Source organism: Sitophilus oryzae, unplaced genomic scaffold, assembly GCF_002938485.1.
Source record: "Sitophilus oryzae breed Bouriz unplaced genomic scaffold, Soryzae_2.0 scaffold_1188_pilon_pilon, whole genome shotgun sequence".
NCBI lineage: Eukaryota > Metazoa > Arthropoda > Insecta > Coleoptera > Curculionidae > Sitophilus > Sitophilus oryzae.
In genome coordinates, this window is record NW_022145824.1 from 951,271 (window position 1) to 973,277 (window position 22,007).

Below are 22,007 nucleotides of genomic sequence, written 5' to 3' on the forward strand. Positions count from 1 at the left end.
AAATTACCAGAAAGTGTGTTTTCATAACAGCAATGCTTCCATAAAATTTTATTAGTCTATCTCTTTTCGTTTTCAAGATAAAAAATAAAAACATTATTTTTCCGTCATCTTTCTACCGCGATATCTCCCTAATGGTTGACTTTTGACCTAACGTTTATGAAGCAAACTACCCTTTATTTTGAAACAGGAATCACCCCCTGAAGTTTTTCGCATTTGTCTTGAAACACCCTGTATACGTAAGTATTATACACTCACCGCGCACCGGTGCGAAAAACGGACCCTTAAAATTTTGATGTATTTTGAAGCTTTATATATTTTATTCTAGTGGACTGATTTTTATAATCTTTTAAGCAATTTGTGGCTAAATTATTTGACATTTTAGTATCTCTTTCTAATTTAAAAATGAAAGTCCCGGCTGTCGATTATAAGAGGAAACACAAAATGTTATATTGGTGAAAGTTTGAGACATTCTGTGGAATATGCGAAAAAAAGCAAGGCATTTAAAAATCATTTTATCATCTAGATGCATCTTTTGTAGATAGTTTATTTTTTTGTTCGTTTCCAATACCTTAGTTTCTTGGAGATATTCGCCTCTGAAAAAGACACTAACATTTTTACGTAATTTTTACATTAAAACCATGCATTTGCTTTTCGTCCCAGTCATCAGACCTATGCAATATTTTTTATAATTTATGTAAGCCACTGTTATTGAAAATTATTGTCTATTGGCTGTTGAGCAGTTACTCTGGCGGAGATGGTTTTAAGTTCAAGTTGTATCCGCTATAGTTGTTTTAATTGAAGATCGTAGAGATCAAAATTATGTTCCTAACAGATTTAGGTGTGCACGAAGTATACTTCACTGTAGTGCAGTCGCTTGCTCTAGACAAGTTCATATGCCCGACATCCAGGAACCTTCATATGAGAACTTCCAATCGACGCCATCGACTTATTGTAAGTTTATCGCTAAGAAACCTCCGTTTGCAAGCTTTTCAAATTTATAATGAATTGCACCTAAGGAACGTACATGTTAGTGAACGGACTCTAAAAAGAAGATTAAACGAAACAAATCTTATGTCAAGAAGGCCTACTTCGAGACCACAACAGGTTTGTTCACTAGGACCAAAAAGCAAAGGGATGGTTTTAATGTAAAAATGATGAAAAAATGTTAGTGTCTTCTTCACAAGCGAATATCTCCAACAAAAATAAAGCTATTGAGATGAACCAAAAAGCAAACTATCGAGGAAGGATGTATCTAGATGATAGAATTATTTTTAAATTCCTTGCTGTCTTAACATATTCCACAGGGTGTTCAAACTTTCACCAAAATATCAACATTTTGTTTTTCCTCGTATATTTGACAGATGGGAAATTTCATTTTTGATTTAGAAAGAGATACTAAGAAACCGAATAATTTAACTGCATATTGCTTAAAAATCATCAAAATCGGTCCACTAGAAGAAAATATATCAACATTTTAAGGCGCCCGTTTTTCGTGCTGGTTAGTGTAGTATACCTGATGTTATTTTAATGCAAAAATAAATAATATAAAATAAGATAACTTTCTATAAGATTTAGGTTTTAATAAAGAAAATAAATACGCAATATTTTCAGTAAATCATCTCATAAACCACTTTGATATCTTTGGGCAATTTTCTCAACTGTAACCACCGCAGCCTTATATATCACATACATACGAGGAATCAGTAATTACAATTTCTTACAATTATAATTACTTTTATCTTGGAAGGGTTTCTTTGTATCGATTTACATTATTGTAAAAAATGGTAATGGAATTATCGTATTACTATAATTTTGGCAACGTTTTACAGAAACCCGTCCAAATCACAGATTCTTGATTTTTTTAAGTTATTTTCCCGCCCCAAGCCGGCGCTTTGTATAAAAAGCGCCGACTTCAACTGAAATACATCACGCGCCGCGTCGGCCACGTTCCGATGCGCAGAGAACCGAACTTGATTTTCCGCGCATCGGAAAAATCGCCGACATCCAAACATCCCCCACTTATCCATTCAGGCAAGGCGCCAGTCACAGCCTTGACTCAAATGAACGTTCACCAAAACTTACCGTCGACTTACCTATTTACACACCTTCATCACGCGCAATTAACCTCTCCTCACCACATATGTACCTGAGCTTTTACTCAATGAAAAATGGAATAGATTTTTTTGAGGATTTTCTTCGAGAAGAGAAAAAAATATGTATAGCAACCAACAATAAAATTCGTACCATTTTTTATGGATGGTTGCCCTGTTAAAACCGGGTCTTTAATAATTACAATTAAAATAACTATAAAATTCAAATTAAATACATAATATTACTTCAATAAGTTAAAAAACAATATTTAAAAAAAATCGGACCCAGTTTTATTGCTAACAAATAAAAAAATAATAATCGTTTTGTTTTGAACAACACAATTAAAATGGAAAAAGGATTTTTTTAGTACATAAACATAATTTTTATAATTAAATGTTTGTTTTTTATTTTAAAACGATATTTTACATAGTTTGAAAAAGCCCAGCTCGATTATTTTGTTCAACTCAAAACGACAATTACAAACTTTAGAAAAAAAATCCCATAAAACATGAATTTCTCTACGACAAATAAAGCAGACGAAAAACTTCTAAATAGAAATAGTACACGATCAAAAAATTGGCAAATTATAAAAGAAAGAAACCGTTTATTTTTCGATACGATTCTGGCACTCGCGGTATGGATTTTAGCGAAAAAATACCGGAATTTGCAGCATCCATTGTTAGTCCATCGACTTTAGTTCTACCATGATCATCGCTGCCAATGGTAGATAATATTGGAACTGGGCTGTTACAAAATCTGAAAAAAGGACGTTAATGCATAGTTATACAACAGTCAATTAAGTTTAACGATGAGTTTAAAACTGCGGTATAACAATAAGCACACGGCCACACAGAAAGCGTTTTTTGCGTTTTGCGTTTTTTGCGTGTCAAGCGCCTTTGCGATTTTACCTTTTGAAGCGTTTTTTTTAATTTGTTTCCATTAAAAACACGCAAAAGAAGCGGCGCGCCAGGTCTGCAGTTTCTATCAAGATGTCAATTAGTAACGTCGCAAGCTCGTGGATTCCCGGCCCGTTCAACAATCAATCCTATGAGAAAGAGATAGGCGAGATCGGCGCGGTTAGCGTTGAAGAGACGAATATAAAGATATGCTCAGATCGATCGTTGAACGGGCCGGGGCATATATTTGGCGGCAAACGTAATCTGCTGATAGTGCCGGTGGTGTGTGTAAAAAAATAATTATTATTTGCCATTTATTTTACGAATTGTAGTTTATTTGTGTGTAGATTTTTTATGTTGTAGTTTTGTGGTTACTTGTGTGTTATAATTATAATATAATAAATAATTATAATTATATAATAGAATATATAATAATTATTACTAGCTGCTAAGGCAATTTTAGGACATGATTTATGAAACTTTTTGAAGTTATGCGCGCTGGGAGTAAAAATTCAAAACCGTGACATACGAGCTAGTTGTAACGAAACTTGTTAACGGCTTAGAAATACATAGTGACGCAACGTAGTATATTTTTTGTGAGCAGTCCACGTGTTTATCAAAAATATTGATATTTTAATACAACTTTTGTAAAAGTGAATCAAATTATCACGTGTAAAAAACCATTTGTTACACGTAAAAACTATACAGTGTGTCCCAGAAATAAGTGCAAATATTTTAAGGGGTGGTAGATCTCGATAAAAGAAACATATTCTCTCTTTATCGTTTTTCAAATAAGTCCAAAATAACGGACTAATTTTAGTTTGAAAATTTTCAAAAAAATGATTTTTTGCTAAAATGTTGAGAACCTCTGGATCTTTTTTGGATTTTCTTTCTTGTAAATTTAATCTACTACCTATGTTGCCATATTATCAAGAAATTATTTTTTTTTAAATAAAAACTAAAAAAAAAATCCTAAAAAATTTCATAAAATTCCGAATATTCAAAATTTGTTTTTCGCGAAAAAAACTCATAGACGTGTTTCTGGGGTTGAACTATACTACCAGTTAAAATATTTGCACTTATTTTTGGGACACCCTGTATGTTACACGCAAAAAAACTATTTTTATTTTTTTTTTATTATACGCGAATAAAACTGTTACAAACCAAACCAAAAACTACTTTTTACGCGTATAAAACTATTTATTGCCCGTAAAAAACTATTTTTTACGCGTATAAAACTATTTGTTACTGACAGAAAACCATTTTTACGCAAAAAAAATAATTTTTTATATGTAAGACACTTGAAAATTGTTTCTGGTAAAAAAAAAATTTACGCCAAAAAACTAACCTAACTAAACACTTTTTACGATAAAAACTATTTTTTACGCGTAAAAAAATAATCCTTTAATTTATTACTTTTTCAACATTTCAAACTACACTTTTTCCAACATTTCCTTAAAATTTTTGAATTTAATAGAATCTTCCTAAACAGTAAATGTTCTCTATAAAAATATTTTGAGAAAATACTCTAAAAAAATGCATACTATTTAATTTATTTTTATTGTATTATTAAATTTATTATTATTAGATTTGTTTTCATTTGGGTTTTTTGAGACACGCCGAACGCTACACGCTTTTGGTGGGGCCACTGCTATATAATTTTGCTATTTTGTTTTAGTCGCAAAAGACGCTTCACGCTAAAAACGCAAAAAACGCTTTCTGTGTGGCCGTGGGCTAATAATCAACGTTTTCAAGCTTGTATCAAGGACTTAAATAAGCATAAATATTTATTAAATAAACTAAACTATTAAAAACTTCTTAAATATGCTCTCAGGTACAAAAAACGCAACGGATTTTTTTTTGTCAAATTGGTGTTGTGTAATTTTAGACCAATTTTCATGATATTTTTAGCAAACTGTATATAAATATATCAACTTTAACTTATAAACTGGGTATATAAACTCTAGTATTTGCTTATTATACAGGGTTAATCGAAGGGGCCTTTTTTACCCTAACTTTAAAACACCGTGGAATAATTTTGTCAGCAAATTTTCCTAAAACGCTATTTTTCGGCCAGAACCATGTCTTTTGAGTATTTTGTTTTTTTCACGCATGTCAACACACGCCTTGGTTAATTTTCAAGTGCGAAGTGAACTTGAAAACCAATAATTTGTAATTTTTCCAATAGAATATAGAATCCGGGATCACAGCTTATTCATTGCAGCTAGTCATCTTTAGTCCATGTTGTGATCACTAATAATATAATTTTGTACACTAAAATACTAAAATTTATTTTATACTAAATGTAACGCCATTGGAATTTAACACCATGCTAAAACCTATTAAACATGCTCAATTTAGTAACATCAGTCCATAGCTTAAGCTTTCTATAGTTAGTATAATTATTAAAACAATTTAAGGTAAATATGCATCTAGCAGACACCAAAAAACACGAATACCAAACAATTTAAAAATAAATACACATCACAAACTTACTATTTTAACATTATCAAAAGAACTTTTGTTGCACTTCTACTAGTTTCCTATTGAATAAAAAATCACTAGTAAATCAGTGAAGCATGTCAAGAACAATAAGAGCATTTATTGTGAATGATCAATTGTAACTATAAGAAGTATAAAAGCAATTCCTGATAGATGATAACAAAATAACAACTATAAAAAATTATCTTACAATATTTTTAAATATAAATCGATGCCATCTTTTGACTGCAAAACACATAAATACAAAAAATTACTAGATTTTTTCATAAATAATAACATAATCCCGAAATAATGGGATTGAAAATTTCGTCCGGGATTGAATGCCCTAATTAAATCTACTTAACATGAAACTTAATAAATCAACCATATTACACCAAGAAAATATTAATGCAACACGCTATTATAATTACACAATTCAACTGTCTTGTACTCACTATAAGCTAATAAGAAAGAATTATTCTTACCAACTAGCCGCAGGAGCCGTGGTCTGGCCACCCTGCTGACTCTTCAACTTCCTCAGTTCTTTAGTTGCCCAATTACACAGGCCTTTTGTGCGTTGAACCCTCGATCTTCTACCTTGAGACAACATCTCATTGATCGGTTCCAAATCTAGCAGAGGGAGCATGGGTGCTCCAAAACATACACATAAATCACCAATAATGCCTGTAAATAAAAATAACCCATTAGTTAATTCAAGTTTCATAGTAATGGGAAAATTTACTAATAGTTTTTATTGTTTTGGGCAGTTGTGACATTCTAATTCAAATGCAGAGTTCGCCCCTATAAACATTTTATATTCAAAAACAAATGTTATAAGTTTGAAGTTGCCAAACTATAAGTAATTTTACTTTTAAATCCAAACATATTAACCATATAAGTAATACCCTATAAAGGTTAGTTTATAGGGGTTAAAAACTTTCATGTCAATCAATGACCTAGAAATAGTCAACGCCAATTGTAGTTCTGTACTAGCTGTATGAAAGAAAATATACAACTTCACCTGAGTATACGGGGTGCGTCTCAAAAGTGGCTCATCCCTCTAACTTTTTTTTTAGATAAAAAAACGAAATTTGGTATGTTAGTATACTAAGGGCTGGCAAAGGTTAGACTTGGATCGAGATTTCCGTATGTAAGAAGAGTACAATGCGTTTATAATGTACTGAACAAAGAGAAAACAGTAAACACGTTGCCAAACATGTGAAATAAATCGAGAAACTTTGCACATTGCTAAGAGACGTGGAAGGGGATCAGATTTGTCGCTGGTCGATCCAATCAATACTTCTGTTAATTGCCAAGTTCTAGGGAAAGGTGTACATCATGCTTTCAGCTTCACAATTTAATTACGTCTGTTGACACTTTATTTGTTTATTTATTAACGAGTCATTGTAATTTTTCCCTATAGCTTCAAAATTTTTAGAAGTGCAAAGTTAGAAACACTTGCATTTTAGTAAAAATAAATTGGAATTGAGTTGGTGTTAGACAGTGATTGCGCTATTAGAACTCTGAATTCAAAAATCGATAACTCGAAATCTATTAGAAATAATTGATTGTAGTTTTCAAAAACTTTCTTAACATTTCTGCTATATTTCTTCACAGAGAGTATGTGAAAATCTTTGTAAATAAAAAAGTTACACGATTGCTGAAATTTGCGTTGCACTAAAAGTAAATGGATGGGTTTAAAATTTTGAATGAAAAAACAACCTTATAAAGATTTTTCTTATTTAAACATATTGTAAAGGATCCGATCTTCAAAATAAAAAGAAGTTTCAATACTAAAGTGGTTCTTAAGTTATCTTAAGCGTGTTATGTGTTAAAAAGTTGGGTTTTTAATTATCGCGATTACTGACGTTTTTCCGTTATAAAAAAATGGACAACCTAACGATATCCTTACAATTCCATTTCAGGTGCTCAGAAACATATCTAATGATTTTATCTAGTTATCTTTTCGAAAAAAGTTTTTTTTTTAAAATAAGCGGTTTGCGATCGTGGTTTTACTTTACTTGACAGAGAAAGGCGTACCGGCAACGCCGCAATAGCACGCCGTCACACATCTCTCACTCCGACTTAATAAGATCCCTATGCGATTTACTTCAACACATGTAAATACCGACCCAAAGAGTAACAGTGGCCAGCACGGGTATGACATAAATTAGGATTGTTTGTCGTATTCAATTGTTTTTGGTCACTTCCTGTTTCGCCGGAAATGACTACAACTTTTGATTTTTTGGTACCCTCGGTATTTTCTACTTTATTCGATAGAAAATAAAACTCTGAATAGAATTGTAGTGGTTGTCTGAATTTCAGCAGAACGTATACCCTTAAAATGAAATTGAAAGTTACATCTTTTGACATGTCACACAGTACACAACAAAACGCCTTTTCCATTTATAATAAGAGTCTTGTGCTCTCAAGCTTCTAGAAATAGACTATAGGTGGAGTTGTTTATAGTATTATGCATGTTGTTGCCGTCACTCTCTTTACACAAATTTATTTACTAGCTTTATATGTACTTATATATTGAACCTACCTGCAGCTACGGCCATGGTGCCATCAGAATGCTCAGAATCTTGAGCAACAACTGTGATAAACTGGATAATGAACGGTATGTGGGGTTCTAAGAGGGAAATGTCGCCAGAAGGAGTGTTACTGTCGCCTTTTAAACCTTGAATGAGCCCAGTGTAAGCATCTAGAACGCCCTCTCTCAATTCATTTAGGTAGTCAATCATATCGTAGTCGGTACGATCAACCTGTACAAACCAATAAAAATATTAGTTTTTTAAATTTATTATATTTCAGAGAGACTACACCAATGCTTCGCATTTCTTTCTTTATCTAACAAAAAAATATTTCAAATTTATATAAATTTGTCAGATATGTCACCAAAATTATCATATTTTATAACTAGAATCAGAGTATAATGTAAAGAAGATAATTTCAGAAATCTAGAGTAGGTTGATTGATAAAACACCAATCTTTTAATTATCTTCTTGAAAATGTTTTTGTAACTGGTAGCAAACAAAAACCTTTAGATATTTTTCATTTTGATTTAAATTATTTGAAACTTGGTGAAACACAAGTATTTCTTTATCGCTTAAAAATGTGTGACTGATTATAAAAAAAAGTGAAAGAAATAACGTGCCTTTACCTGCGCTTGGGATGCTTGGGCTAGAGTAGCTAAAACTATGTCTAAATATTTTTTTAAATTCGGTTCCTATGCTCAGAGCAATATCACCAAAAACTGAGAGGATCTGCGGCTTTACACTCCGATGAACGGTAGGCTCCCCAAGATTTTCTAACAAAAGTGTCATGATCTCATCGCAATAAGGCAAGGCCTTAATTTTTAACGCCCTGAAGATGTCACCAGTAAGACCCACTGCAGTGCCACAAACCTAAACGGAAAAGAAAAACAATTATGTACTGAAAACTTTTAATAAAAAGCTTAAAAATGAGCATATCAAAAATCGTAGATCGACCCCGGCCGGCAGGACTCCGACGGAAATGGCCGATTTTAATTCCGGTTTATCAGTTCCGTTCTAATTTTATTCAAAAGCGTGTAAAAATATGATGTAAAGGTGGGCGATGGGGTAGACTCAATAATTTGTTTTATTTTTACGTTGTCAATAAATGTTGAGTGAATTAAAATTTATAAAAATATAAAATTCTGATAAAAATAGATAAGTTATAATAATTTATTTATTAACACAAACATCCAAAACGCTTCTGCAAACAGGTAAGTCAAATTGACGTATCTAAATTCGCTTTGACATGTAGTAAACAAAAGCAAAAATGCAAGAAAAAATTAGTTAATTTTAAATGAATTTCATAAATGATCGGTTTACTACATGTATGTATATATATAATAGTCACTTACTAGCGAAAAGTTATTCCATTATTTCCCTCGATTTTGACCTAGATCTACCGCACGCTACACAGCCAACTATTTTAGTCTTTGATAAATCATAATAGATGTAACTGTTAACAATTTCGTTCTAGATTTACTACTAAACAACTATCAGTAGTAGAATAAATAATAAATAACATAAAAAAAGCGCAGTAAACACTGACAAATTCACAAAATTTCAAATCAATTCAAATGTGTCAAAATTAATTAAACACTGAAAATGACTGAATAGCATTATATTCCCTTCCTTAAATCTTTTTTATTCAAAGGAATGAAAATAATTTTTAAAAATAAACACCTACTTGATACTCTTGGTGATTTTTCAGGCCAAGATATAAAATCGGCTTGAAAGCGTCCATGTATTTTAAGAAACCATCTCCTAAAACCTCTGTTAAAGTAGAAACAGCCATAATAGCATCTTCTTGAACACCTCCAGTTTTATGAGAATTGAACATGGTCAAAAGAGCTGTCATGACCTGAAAAAAAGTTAACGTTAATAAGTTATTTGGTACATACCGGCAACTCTTACTTTTGGGTCGATATTAACATGTGTGGAAGTAAATCGCATAGGGATCTTATTAAGTCGGAGTGAGAGAAATGCGACGGGTAAGTGCTGTTGCGACGTTGCCAAATCTCCGGTACGTCTTTCCCTATCAAGTAAAGTAAAATCACGATCGCGAACCGCTTATTTTTAAAAGACTTTTTTTCAACATAACTAGATAAAATCATTAGATATGTTTCTGAGCATCTGAAATGGAATTATAAGGATATTGTTAGGGTGTCCATATTTTTTTATAACGAAAACGTCGGTAATCGCAATAATTTAAAAACTCAACTTTTTAATACAGAACACGCGATAACTCAAGAACCACTTTTATATATTGATGTTTTTTATTTTTGAAGTTCGGATCTTTTACAAGATGTTTAAATGAGGAAAACTCGATAGATTTGTTGTTTTAGTTCAAATTCAAAAATTTAAAAAAAACTGTCCATTTAATTTTAGTGCATATCAATTTTCAGCAGTGTAATTTTTTGTTGCAAAGATTTTCACATACTGTCTGCGAAAGAAAATATAACCCACAGAAATATTAAGAAAGTTTTGAAAAACACTATAATCAATCGTTTCTAATGAATTTTGAAATATCGATTTTGAGTTTTAATAGCGCGACCACTGTCAAACATCAACTCAATTCCACTTATTTTTTACAAAAGTGCAAGTGTTTCTAAGTTACACTTAAAAATTTACAAACTAGAGAAAATTACAAAGACTCGTTAATAAATAAACAAATAAAGTATCCACGTACGTAATAAATTGTAAAGCTGAATGCATGATAATCACCCTTCTCTAAAATTTTAGGTACTGATTGGGTCTACCGGTTGACCGCGACGAATCTGTTGTGACGAATCCTATTCCACGTCTCACGTCTCTTAGCAATGTGAACAGACTCTCGGTTTATTTCGTACGTTTGGCAGCTTTGATTTTTAATGTTCTCTCTCTGTTATTCGATTTACATTACAATCGCATCATACTCTTCTTACATACGGAAATATCGACCCAAAGCTAACCTTTGCCAGCCCTTAGTATACTTAAATAGATCACTCACCGCATCTGAAATTTGAGGAGCGTCCTCTGGTGTAACCTTTCTCAAAACTGACTGCAAAGTACCACATAGCAAGGATTGCAAATCGTTGAACTGCGAACGGTCGCTGTGACTACTGATTTGTGATTCCATCTGAAGTACCTAAATATTAGTACGTTAATGATCTGTTTACCTTCTATAGTCCATTTGAACTACTCGCCCTTACCTGCTGCAGTCTATCCAAAATAACCATAGTAGTTTTTTGTACAGTTACATAGCAATCCCTAGGCGAATTTTTAATCATTTCCATTAAAGCTTCGTATGCAGCAGGTCGGAGATTGGCTTGAGCTCCGTCAGGCCTATCAGTAGCTTCTAATAATCTGTAAATACACTTTTAATATTTCATTCAATTAGAAAACTCTACTATTAACCTCTGAACAATAAATTCGAAGAATGGTGACAAACAGTATGTTTCGGGAGTGGTTTCTTCTCCAACTAGATCGCAGGTTGCCGCTTCATACGCCGCCTCCGCCAGACCTTTAAAAATATGTTAAAAATGAATTAGATTAGTTTAGTATATCTATTATATAGGGTGATTCACGACTATGATACGTTAGACGTTTATAGAAAACCGGTGATAGGATTTTCTTGATAATTCGGATTTTTACATAAAGGCACCTGCTCCATATATCTAAATATTATCCAGCGTTACAGTGTTACAGATTATTTGAAAAGTTGCAGCATCTTTGTTATTTTTAAATGGGATATTATTACATTTTTAAAAAAAAAAAAAATTATTTCATAATTTTTATATTATACTAACTTATACCTATCTGTTGTAGTTTTTGTGATAAAAATAAAATATCTGTTAAAATGACGAAAACATGATCTTGAATAAACACTGGTAAAATCGTGAATTGGACATTTTTAAAGTTGAATTTTGAGTTATAAGTTAACGAAAGTCGATATATCCGATCTGTCTAAATCAACCTATTGAATATTACACAAGAAGGGATCAAAAAAATATTTCCATTTGTTATAAAACTGTCCAAACCTTTGTTATTTTGGATTCAACCCCATGTATATTTTTAGAAAAGTCAAATTGCTTTTCAACAACATATCATGTTTAGTGAACGGGAAAAACCGATTAATTTCAATAATCGAGTACTGGAGTTTCAAGCGATTGCAATAACCGAGTGATCGCTCGAGCGAAATATCACTTGTATTTAAAAATACGGCTTTCACCCGTCGCTTGGTGTAAGTACTCGTTCACGCCAAGCGCCAAGCAGTAAGTTGCGTGCGCAGGGCACATATTTTTTCGGTGATGAATGGCAAGTAGCAAGCGGCGAGCGATTCGCTTGATTTAGTTTATTTCGAAGCATTGTCGATATAGGTCGTAAAATTTTGTTCCTCAGATACGCAACGGATAAATATATATACGGCGTCGTATAAATTTGCTACCTGCAATGTATGTAGAAAATTCGCTCGGCTTTTTACAGAGTATGTCACATTTCAATTTATTTCATTCTAGGATCGCTTGCGTTCGTCGCTTGGTACTCGTCACTTGCATCGTTCATAAGCGATGTCGGTTATTACAATAATCGAGTACTTGAGCAAATTTTCGCTTGAGTTATCCCATCACTAATCATGTTCCTATTATACCTAAACCTTCCAGTTTTTTAAGTAGATATATTTCAAAGTTAATAATTCTACTATAGTTTCAAGAATTTCGTTGACATGACAATTTTAGAAATTTAGCAAGTATAAAGTTTAATTGATACAAATACAGTTTGAATATTTGTCATGGTAAGCACTTTCTTTAAACGTAAGAATTATAATTGAATGATTATCTTTTAAATAACATTACTAAACAAACGAAAATATTTAGGTATAGGAACATGATAATTCGTTGAAAAGAAATTTTATTTATGTTTCTATTTTTTAAATAATATACACAAACTTAAATTTTAAATAACAATGATTTAAGCGATTTTATAACAAACAAAAATAAATATTTTTTGATCTCCCCATTTGATATCTAATCGGTTGATTTAGACAGGTCAAATAAATCGATTTCCCTTAACCTATAAACCAAATTTCAGCTTTCAATGTGCCCAATTTATGATTTGACCAGCGCTTGTGGCGTAATTTTTTAATTACGTTTTTATTTTTATCTCAAAACTGTTAAAGAGATAGGTATAGGTTGAATAATAATAGAAAAAATTATGAGATATAGTAGTTCGAGAAATATGTAATAATATACCAAAAATACTACCACTTTTTAGTATGCAGCGGCAACACTGTAACGCTGAAATATTTAGACAGATGCAGCAGGTGCCTTTATGCAAAAAACCTATAAATTTCTAAAAAATTTTTATAAAATCCTATAACTGGTTCTCCATAACCGTCTTGGTTAATGATCATAGCCGTAAATCACCCTGTATATTATATATTTCTATACAAGTACCTGAGAAAGCCCAGCAAACATTGGCAGCTACTCGGGGTTCAGCTTTCAGTCCTGTAATTAAACTTTCCAAGAGTGGTTTCAAGAATGTTTCGTTTATTGCCACATCGGGTATGATTTCACATATACGACCGAATGTCCACGCTGCAGTATCGCGGACCTAAAAATGATGGGATGCAAATACTCCTTCAGAATTATAAAAATGCACTACACTGTACCATTACGCTGCTATCATACATAAGCTCAATTAGAGTGGGTACAGCTTGTTCAACCAGTGGTTTTAGAGTATTACTTTCTAGTCCGCCAAGGATTGACCCAAACGCCATTAAAGAGGCATCTCTAAATCTCCAATTATCTGACTTGATATTATCTATAATCAACAGAAATAAATAGAAATTGTGAAACCCAAAAATAAATGGAAATATTTTGTGCAAACCTTTAATGAATGGCAAAACATGGGGAACAATCTCATCCTCGCAACATGTAGCTAAAAGCATTAAACATACTCCAGCTGCTTTACTAGGATTCCAATCGTCCTCATCATCAAGTTCTTCCTGTTTTGTTAATTTTGTAATAAAATCAGCACAATAAACTGTAAAAGCTCCTTTTGCATAATGACTTGCAGAGACTCATACAAAAAATATTTTAAAAATAATAATCTTTGGAACTACATGGCTATTTTTAAGTATAAAAGAATATCTAATTTTTAAAAAAAAAAAAAAAAAACTTTATTTTGTTTTAAGTAGTATGCAATAGCGAATTCCGAATAGCAGTTAAACTAATAAGGGAAAATAAATATACATTTCCACCGTTTTTTATGCAAAAAGGGGTTTCATGGTAACAGGTAACAGTCAATCAGTACATGTCATCAAGGACCAAAAATAAAAAGAATTGTGTGGGCATTATGTGTGCATATCTGAAGTGAAACTTCTTACTAACAACTATTAAATTGTAAGATTTGAAGCATGTTTTAAAAAGTGTTGCTTGAAATGTTGAAAAAGTAATAAATTGAAAAATATTTTTTTTTTGCGTAAAAATAGTTTTTTTCGTATTTCAAATAGTTTTTACGTAAAAATAGTTTTTGGCGTAGACGCTGTGTCTCGCTAGCTCGTGTGACACGGCCTTGATTTTTTACTCCAGCGCGCGTAAAAAGTTTCACTCAAAAAATGTTGATAAGATAGTTATTGGACTGACATAATAAATTTGGATTATTTTGTGTTAAAAGGTTCAATAGAAACTGTTTTATCGGCATGTTTTCTAAAAGTTATGATTAGTTTAAAAAGATCAGATGTATTAATGTACATAAAGCCGCGTCCAAGCTAGTCGAACAAAACGTTCGCGAACATATATAATTCACACTATATACTCGTAGCAGCAGGTCGTAAACGACGGCACAGCCCATCGCATCGGTCCCGAGGACTGTGGTGCGGGGAAGAATGCGACAACCAGTTTGCTCTATAGATCTAGGATGCGTTTAGGTAGTAGCTGTTTTTTCGAGTGCAAGCATTTTATTAAATAAATTAACCGGTAAACAGTTTAAGAACTTTTGTCGTTAAGAATTAATATTTAGCAGGCGGAGGGTTACAGGTGTCTTTTGGTAGATTATTAGTTATAGTGTATTTATTTTTAAGACTGTATTCATTTTCAGCCGATTCTACCAGGTGTTTCTCAAAAGGGCCTCACTTTTTACTTTTTTATTTTTTCAGATAATACAACAAAAATTTGGTTTATTGGTATATGACATAAATCAGGATTGATTGACGTATTCAATTACCTTCGGTCGCTTCCTGTTTCACCGGAATGACTACACGCTTTGTATTTTTAGACTATATCCTAAGTACTTTTTTACTTTATTTGATAGAAAATGACATTCTGAATAGAATGACATACCATACGTCAATTTTTAGACAATTCCAAATTAAATAAAAATAGCATTTTAAATTTCAATCTAGAGTGCCAAGACTGAGTTAAAACTATTAATTTGTAATCAAAGAACTTTGGAAAGATATATTTGATCATGTAATTTTTCATACTTTCATGGCCCCTTAAAAGATGCCCAAATGTTATTTTTAATGATAACTCAAATTTTTCCAAATGGTACAAGGCTGGCTCAGCATATTTGGAAAAAGCATTTTTTACGAATAATTTGGTACCACATACTTGGTATTTGGGTAAAATTGTTGTTACGTTTATTTATGGCCATTTTAAATTGAAAATGTCAAGATTTGACATATAATATATCATTCTATTTAGAATAATGTTTATATATCATATACGGTAAAAATACCGAGGGTACCATTTTAAATCAAAAGTAGTTGTCATTTCCGGTGAAAAAGATAGTGACCGAAAATAAATGAAAACGTCGATCAATCCCGATTATATGTCACTACTAACATACCAAATCTCGTTTTATCTAAAATTAAAAGTTATAGAAGTGAACCACTTTTCAGAAACACCCGATATATTATTTCTAAATATGTAATGGTAAAATTTCATTTCCGATGTCAAACTTCCTATTAAGTAGTAATTTTTAATTTCAGAATCCCATAATAATTCCGGTTTTTTAATAAAAATAATCATAAAGGTCTTTATTAACAAAAATGAAATTATATGGACGAAGTCTAGCTACATAGCTATTCACACTCAACCCACAATAAAATTAAAATTATAAAATCTTTTCTTTGTGTAAACAAATTAGTTTTCGGTCGATTTCAGTCAATAACTGCGTCTCCCATTGTCGAATACTCGGTAAAAAATAAAAATCACAGATAGACGCCCGAAATTAAATGAGACTCTTCCAAGTGTCCGGTACAATGTCCGCCGAAATGCACGCCGTTCGCTCCTTTTGATTTACCGACACCCGTCGGAAAAAGAACGCGCGCGCTCTAGCATAGGCAGACGCACGCTCTGGCGTACGAGCTAGCCGTTCGGCGCTCTGCGCTCCTTAATAGGCCTAAGCTAGGTGTACTTGTTGGCTTTATTATTTATAAATCTACCTATCTCACAATTTTCACTCTAATATCTGTTTAATTATATATGTTCGCGAACATTTTGTTCGAGTAGCTTGGACGCGGCTTAAGACGATCACCCGGCCATCAACTCGTATCGTTTAACGTCGCTTAACTTGGTCATCGTCATCTATCAAGAACCGGTGTTTCGACGTAGCTGGGTCGTTGCTCCCTATCGTTCTGAATTATTATACAATATTAAATACAATTTCACCTCTAAAATTCTTATTTATATTTAGTTTTTATAGAACTTATACACTAGTATGTATATTTCATCATTAAAAATAGTAATATGTCTGGCTATATAAAATATGACCACCAGATATAAGCCTATTTATTTAGAAATAATGTATTTTTTATTATATTTTTTATTAATGCTGTTTGATTTTGTAGAGTCTGTTTTTTTTTAACTTTTTCAAACATTTATCATTCAGAGGTACACATAAACGTCATACAAATTAAAAAGAAACTTAGATTGCGTCATCGAGCACATGCATACATGTTAGCGTTGTTGCCGGTGTCGGAGAAATATTTGCAGAAAAATTTACAATACATAAGATCTATTAAAGATGCTAAATAAACTTTAAATTGATAACAGCTTTAAACAGTTTCAGGCAGGGCTGAACAATTTTTAACAAAACGTGTTTTTTATTGTTTAAAACGCTTGTTTTATACTCTGTTTTAAACTATATTCTGTAGATGACACTCAAAGTTAAGAAATATGTTGAGTAACTAGTGGTAGCAAGTAGTTTTTTAGACAATATTATGTTGAGCTGATTACTTTGCTTTTCATTCCTTTTGTATTAGTTGTTTTTTAATTAAATAGTTGAAAGAGATTTTCTTATTCTTTATTGAAAAAAAAAACGCCTACATACCAAAAATATATAATACCCTGTTTTAAACAAATATATAAAACAACAGACATACATACATATATAAAACAAGACACATGAGACACAACACTCAACTAAAACTTTCAGAAAATGCTGGCAAATGTCAAATAAACATGGCACTGCTACAACCGCTTCCTTTGCTTTGCCAACACAAAATTGAGCAGTAAATTTAAAACAAATTGTGGGAGCACTGAACACATTTATTAGTGTATTCGATGGCGTGCAATGGTTTTTATTTTGCATGACCTCTAAAATACTATTTAATACTAACTTATTTCCCTAAATGTGAAGATAGTGGTAGTACATATTTCAAAATGTTTTTTTTTTGTCAATAATTTTGAGAGACCAATGAAACTATTCATTTAGGACACTAAATATGTTGCATCTTCACTCACATTTATATCCCATAATTTCAAGTTTTATGTGTTTTTAGGATTGTACAAAGCGGATTAACTGTTATTGTTTTGTTTGCTTTGAATTTAATTTTTGTTTATATTTATAGAAACACTGAAATATTTTGGAATTAATTTTCTAACGATAAAACCATTGAGTAAAAGAGAATGCAGCAATCTACATAAAAGATTACAATTTAAGTTTAGAAATAAGTTTGTTACACTGTAAGCAGGTATACTAACTAAAATATTTTGAAAAATGTGCACTGTGACTGTGAGTGCCATACTATACATTTTGGAACAATGGATAAAAAATGAGACCCTGTACATATTAGAATTGGCAAATTAGAATCATACAATAACATTAGATGTGAATATTGAGAATAAATATATATTTTGTCACTATTCAGAACTTGAATATAAAACACATAAGAATATAAAAATGCAATACTGAAATCATTTTTTAAGAAGAGAAATAAATACCACATACCTAGAAGGTGGCCTGCCAGCTTCCTGAGCTTCAGTATCTTCAATTGCTAAGTCAACTTCCTCATCACTTACGTTCGACCAAAATTCTATTCCTTGTAAAGCAACAGCATCATTTTCTGATTTCATAGCTTCCAAAGTTATGGGAAATAAAGCAGGTGCCATATATGTCTCCATGTGTTGGTAGTAGAGTGACATAATTTTTACTAAACATTGTAGAGCAGCGACCTACAATAAACACATTACAAATAAATATGAGTATATTTATTGTTACAAAACAAGTTTACTTTAATTTGAGTATCAGCTGATTGTGTGGCTTCACAAACAACTTCCATGATATAGTTCCTCTCAGTGGGTTGTTCAAAATTTGCTTTAGTAAATTCCAACGAATTGAGGAGAGCTTGTGTAGCAGCTAATCGAACATGACTACTAGTTTCTGTCACTCTCATTCCATGTACTATAGCAGTTAGAATATCATTTGATTGAGATACCAGTACGTCACAGTCAATTTCCACAAAAAATTCAATAATAATTCCGATATCTTATAATGATGTTAATATTCTTACTTGACAAATATATCCGATAGTTTCCAATGTTGCTTCTTTCTGCATTTCAGATGTTGCATTCAGTATATTATTAACTAATGTACTAATAAGATCTGGCCATTGTCTCTGAGGCAATTCAGTAACTGCTATATACGCAACACATTGAGCCGCTGAAGAAGGACGATTTGTTTCTGTTCCTAATGCACCGACCACCTTAAAAAATATCCTTATTAACAATGAACTTCATTAGATTTGGTGATTACTTACATTCTTCTTAATGTATGATCTGATGTCTTCAGGAAAAGACAACCATCTTTGTTGATATTGCACTTTAATATTTGGATCTTTGGATGTAAGATGATTTTTAAGCTGCAGACCTGCAGCCATTCGGGCGACAGGGCTATTACCTCCATGTCTCAAAATATCCGACAATGTTTTAATAAAACCTAACACATTTGTTGCTGCTGCTTGTTCAAGGAATGTTGAAGCTTGTTCCAATTCATTTTTATCTATAATATCAAAACGTGAATATGAATTATATCTACACCACAAATATTAAGAAAAATCATAAGATATTTTGTATACACTGACTTGGAAATGTTAAAATGATAAATTATAAAGAATAGAACAGGAAAACAAGGATAATTAAGAGAGTTAAAAATGAACAGCAATGATATTGTCCAGTCTTCTTAAACTTTCCAGATATATTGTTATAGATGTGATCCTCTTTCTTCCACAAGCCCTAAGCAGATTGGCAGGGATGGTTTATAGGCTGCTGACCTCAAATCGATTGAAGGTTATCATGTTTATAGTAAACCGATATAAATAATGTTCATCATAATTAGAAGTGTACTTTCCATAGCATTTTACTGATAAACAAGGATAAAATGGAAATGACACGAAAGTTAATTGGCAACCTGACGAACATCAACTTTGTACTTACCCGGTGATATGGTCTTTTCTAATACTTGTATAAGTTGAATAGCTTCTTGGTGCATCGTGTATGTATTTGTTACTTTCTTAGTTAAACTTATTTACGATATTACGCGATTTTACTAGAAAAATACCGGCGAACACCACATGTAAGATGATTCAACTGACAGATCTTTTGCGGGAAGGAACGAAACGGTTCCTACGAATATTCCTACGCGAGATTTGACAGATGAGTTAAATTTTAAATCGTTACTCACTGAATTCAAAAATAGCTCTTATTAAAACGTCAGACTACGTCATCTGTATACCATACACGTAATAAATGTTCGCAATTAAAACGATATTTTTGCCTGTCATTTTAAAATAATAATAAATTGTTATGATAAACTTCATTAGAGGAGTACTACTTTATAAGGCGGGGTTTTTAGTTCCGTTAGGGTAGATTTATTTTAATAAAGATAGATGTTTATTGTTTTAATTTGAAACGTATGAGCTACTAAAAGACAGATGGCACCAAAATTTTTTTAATTTTTTGTAATTTTTTTTTTTTTAAAATATAAAAAAAATTATAACTAAATAATACATGGCTAAATCATTTTTAAATTTAATTGACTCTTTGTGAATATATCTCTGTTGATTTTAGTAATATAATCTAAGGATTTTATAAATCAGGATTGTAGGCTTGAAAATCGATATTTACAAGCAGAAGTGAAGTATGGAACCAGATACAGTACTATTATAGAATTCTTTTGCACTTGTAAAGAGAGGTTTAAAGCTCCGCCAACAGATGGCGTCTCAGTGCACATTTTAAATAAAATAATTCCTAATCTGGTACCTACGATTCCAGAAGAAAAGCTGGAGAAACCGAAGAATTTCACATTTTTCAAGCGTAGCATCAGATCAGAGAATCAGATCACATTTGTCTTACGAAACAATCCACTTTCGATGATTTTATGACTTCCTTAATTCTAGTTCGAAATAGTTTGTCGCTATTATTTGCCAACATCTTACATGAAATAACAATTGGTTTGTTTTTAATGGGAACAAAAGAAAAAGAATGCCATTAAGATGTCTGTCTCGATGGAAATAGATTAGGTATAGTATTTTAAAAAATCGGAAAAATGGAGATTTCATGCATTCTAATTCCATTATAGTAGAACACTAAATAAACAAACAGAGAACTGTACAGTAGAATATTTTAAAATTCTTTTGCAGCGATGTTTATAAATAAAAGGTTAAAATAAATCTGCTAAGTAGTGCTAAGTAGGTATACAGGATGGTCCAATAGTGCGAGAAAGTCCAATATTTTCATTTTTATTACAGATATAAAGTTTAAAAGGTGCGTATCCTTAAAATATTTTGTTGCATACAGGGTGTTCCAAAAAATATGTAATGATAAAGTTCTATTTTTTTGCAATCCCGATTTTTATGTACAGAGTTGGATTTAGCATAAAATGCTTACATACCAGGTGCGTCTCAAAGTGGCTCACTCACCCTATAACTTTTATCTCTTCACTTAAAAAAACAGATTTGGTACGTTAGTATATGCACTGTATATGACATTAACATTGATTGACGTATTCAATTGTCTTTGATCACTTCCTGTTTCACCGGAAATGGCTACAACGGCACCCTCGCTAAACGGCAAATGGCTAAAAATGGCACCCTCCTCGGTTTATTTTTACTATATTCGATGAAAATGACACTTTGAATAGAATGACATATGACATATCATATGTCAACTTTTGACATTTTCAACAGACAAAGACAAAGAAGACATTTTCAACAGACAAAATGTGTATTTAAATTTCAATCTAGAATGCCACATGGCTCCTTTAATCAGGAGCCTTGGAAAACTTCAATTTTTATCATAGCTGTTACTATATACTTCTTAAAATACCCCTAAAATAAATTTTGAGTCTAAAATGCTTGTTTCCTAACTGATTCTAGGTAATCAACGAGGTTTTTTGTGACGAGACCATGGTTTTATCTGTTATTAGATATAATCAACACAATATTTTTTCTTGTTTTTAATATACTGTGAATCTCCAAAAAATGAGGTTGACCTTTTGGTTGATCTGATCATGTATAGTAGGGTGAATATGCCAGTAGCTGGACATACACCAGTTGTCGGACAAAACGTACTTATTTGGAAATAAGTTAAAAATATAACTTAAGCGGCCCATACATTATCAAACAAATTGCGCAACAAAGCGATGCGCAACGTGGCGTTGCACAACTCCATCATCACCTATACACTTGGTAACATTTTGGTCCAAACTTTTTATTAAAGTTGTGCATTGTTTGAGAAACAAG

At 31.9% G+C, this 22,007-nt stretch overlaps 1 protein-coding gene across 1 annotated transcript; it reads right to left on the reverse strand.

The window, feature by feature from the left end:
- Window positions 1-1,346: 1,346 nt before the first annotated feature.
- Window positions 1,347-19,987, reverse strand: LOC115891621 (importin subunit beta-like). Its single transcript, XM_030912133.1, is given in 17 exon segments — window positions 1,347-2,847; window positions 5,954-6,152; window positions 8,017-8,236; window positions 8,635-8,688; window positions 8,690-8,878; window positions 9,693-9,866; window positions 10,995-11,132; window positions 11,197-11,350; window positions 11,402-11,507; window positions 13,438-13,594; window positions 13,653-13,804; window positions 13,871-14,052; window positions 17,995-17,999; window positions 18,214-18,441; window positions 18,501-18,971; window positions 19,026-19,267; window positions 19,702-19,987. Coding segments are annotated over 17 exon segments (2,727 nt in total). The 5' UTR covers window positions 19,757-19,987; the 3' UTR covers window positions 1,347-2,846.
- Window positions 19,988-22,007: the final 2,020 nt, after the last annotated feature.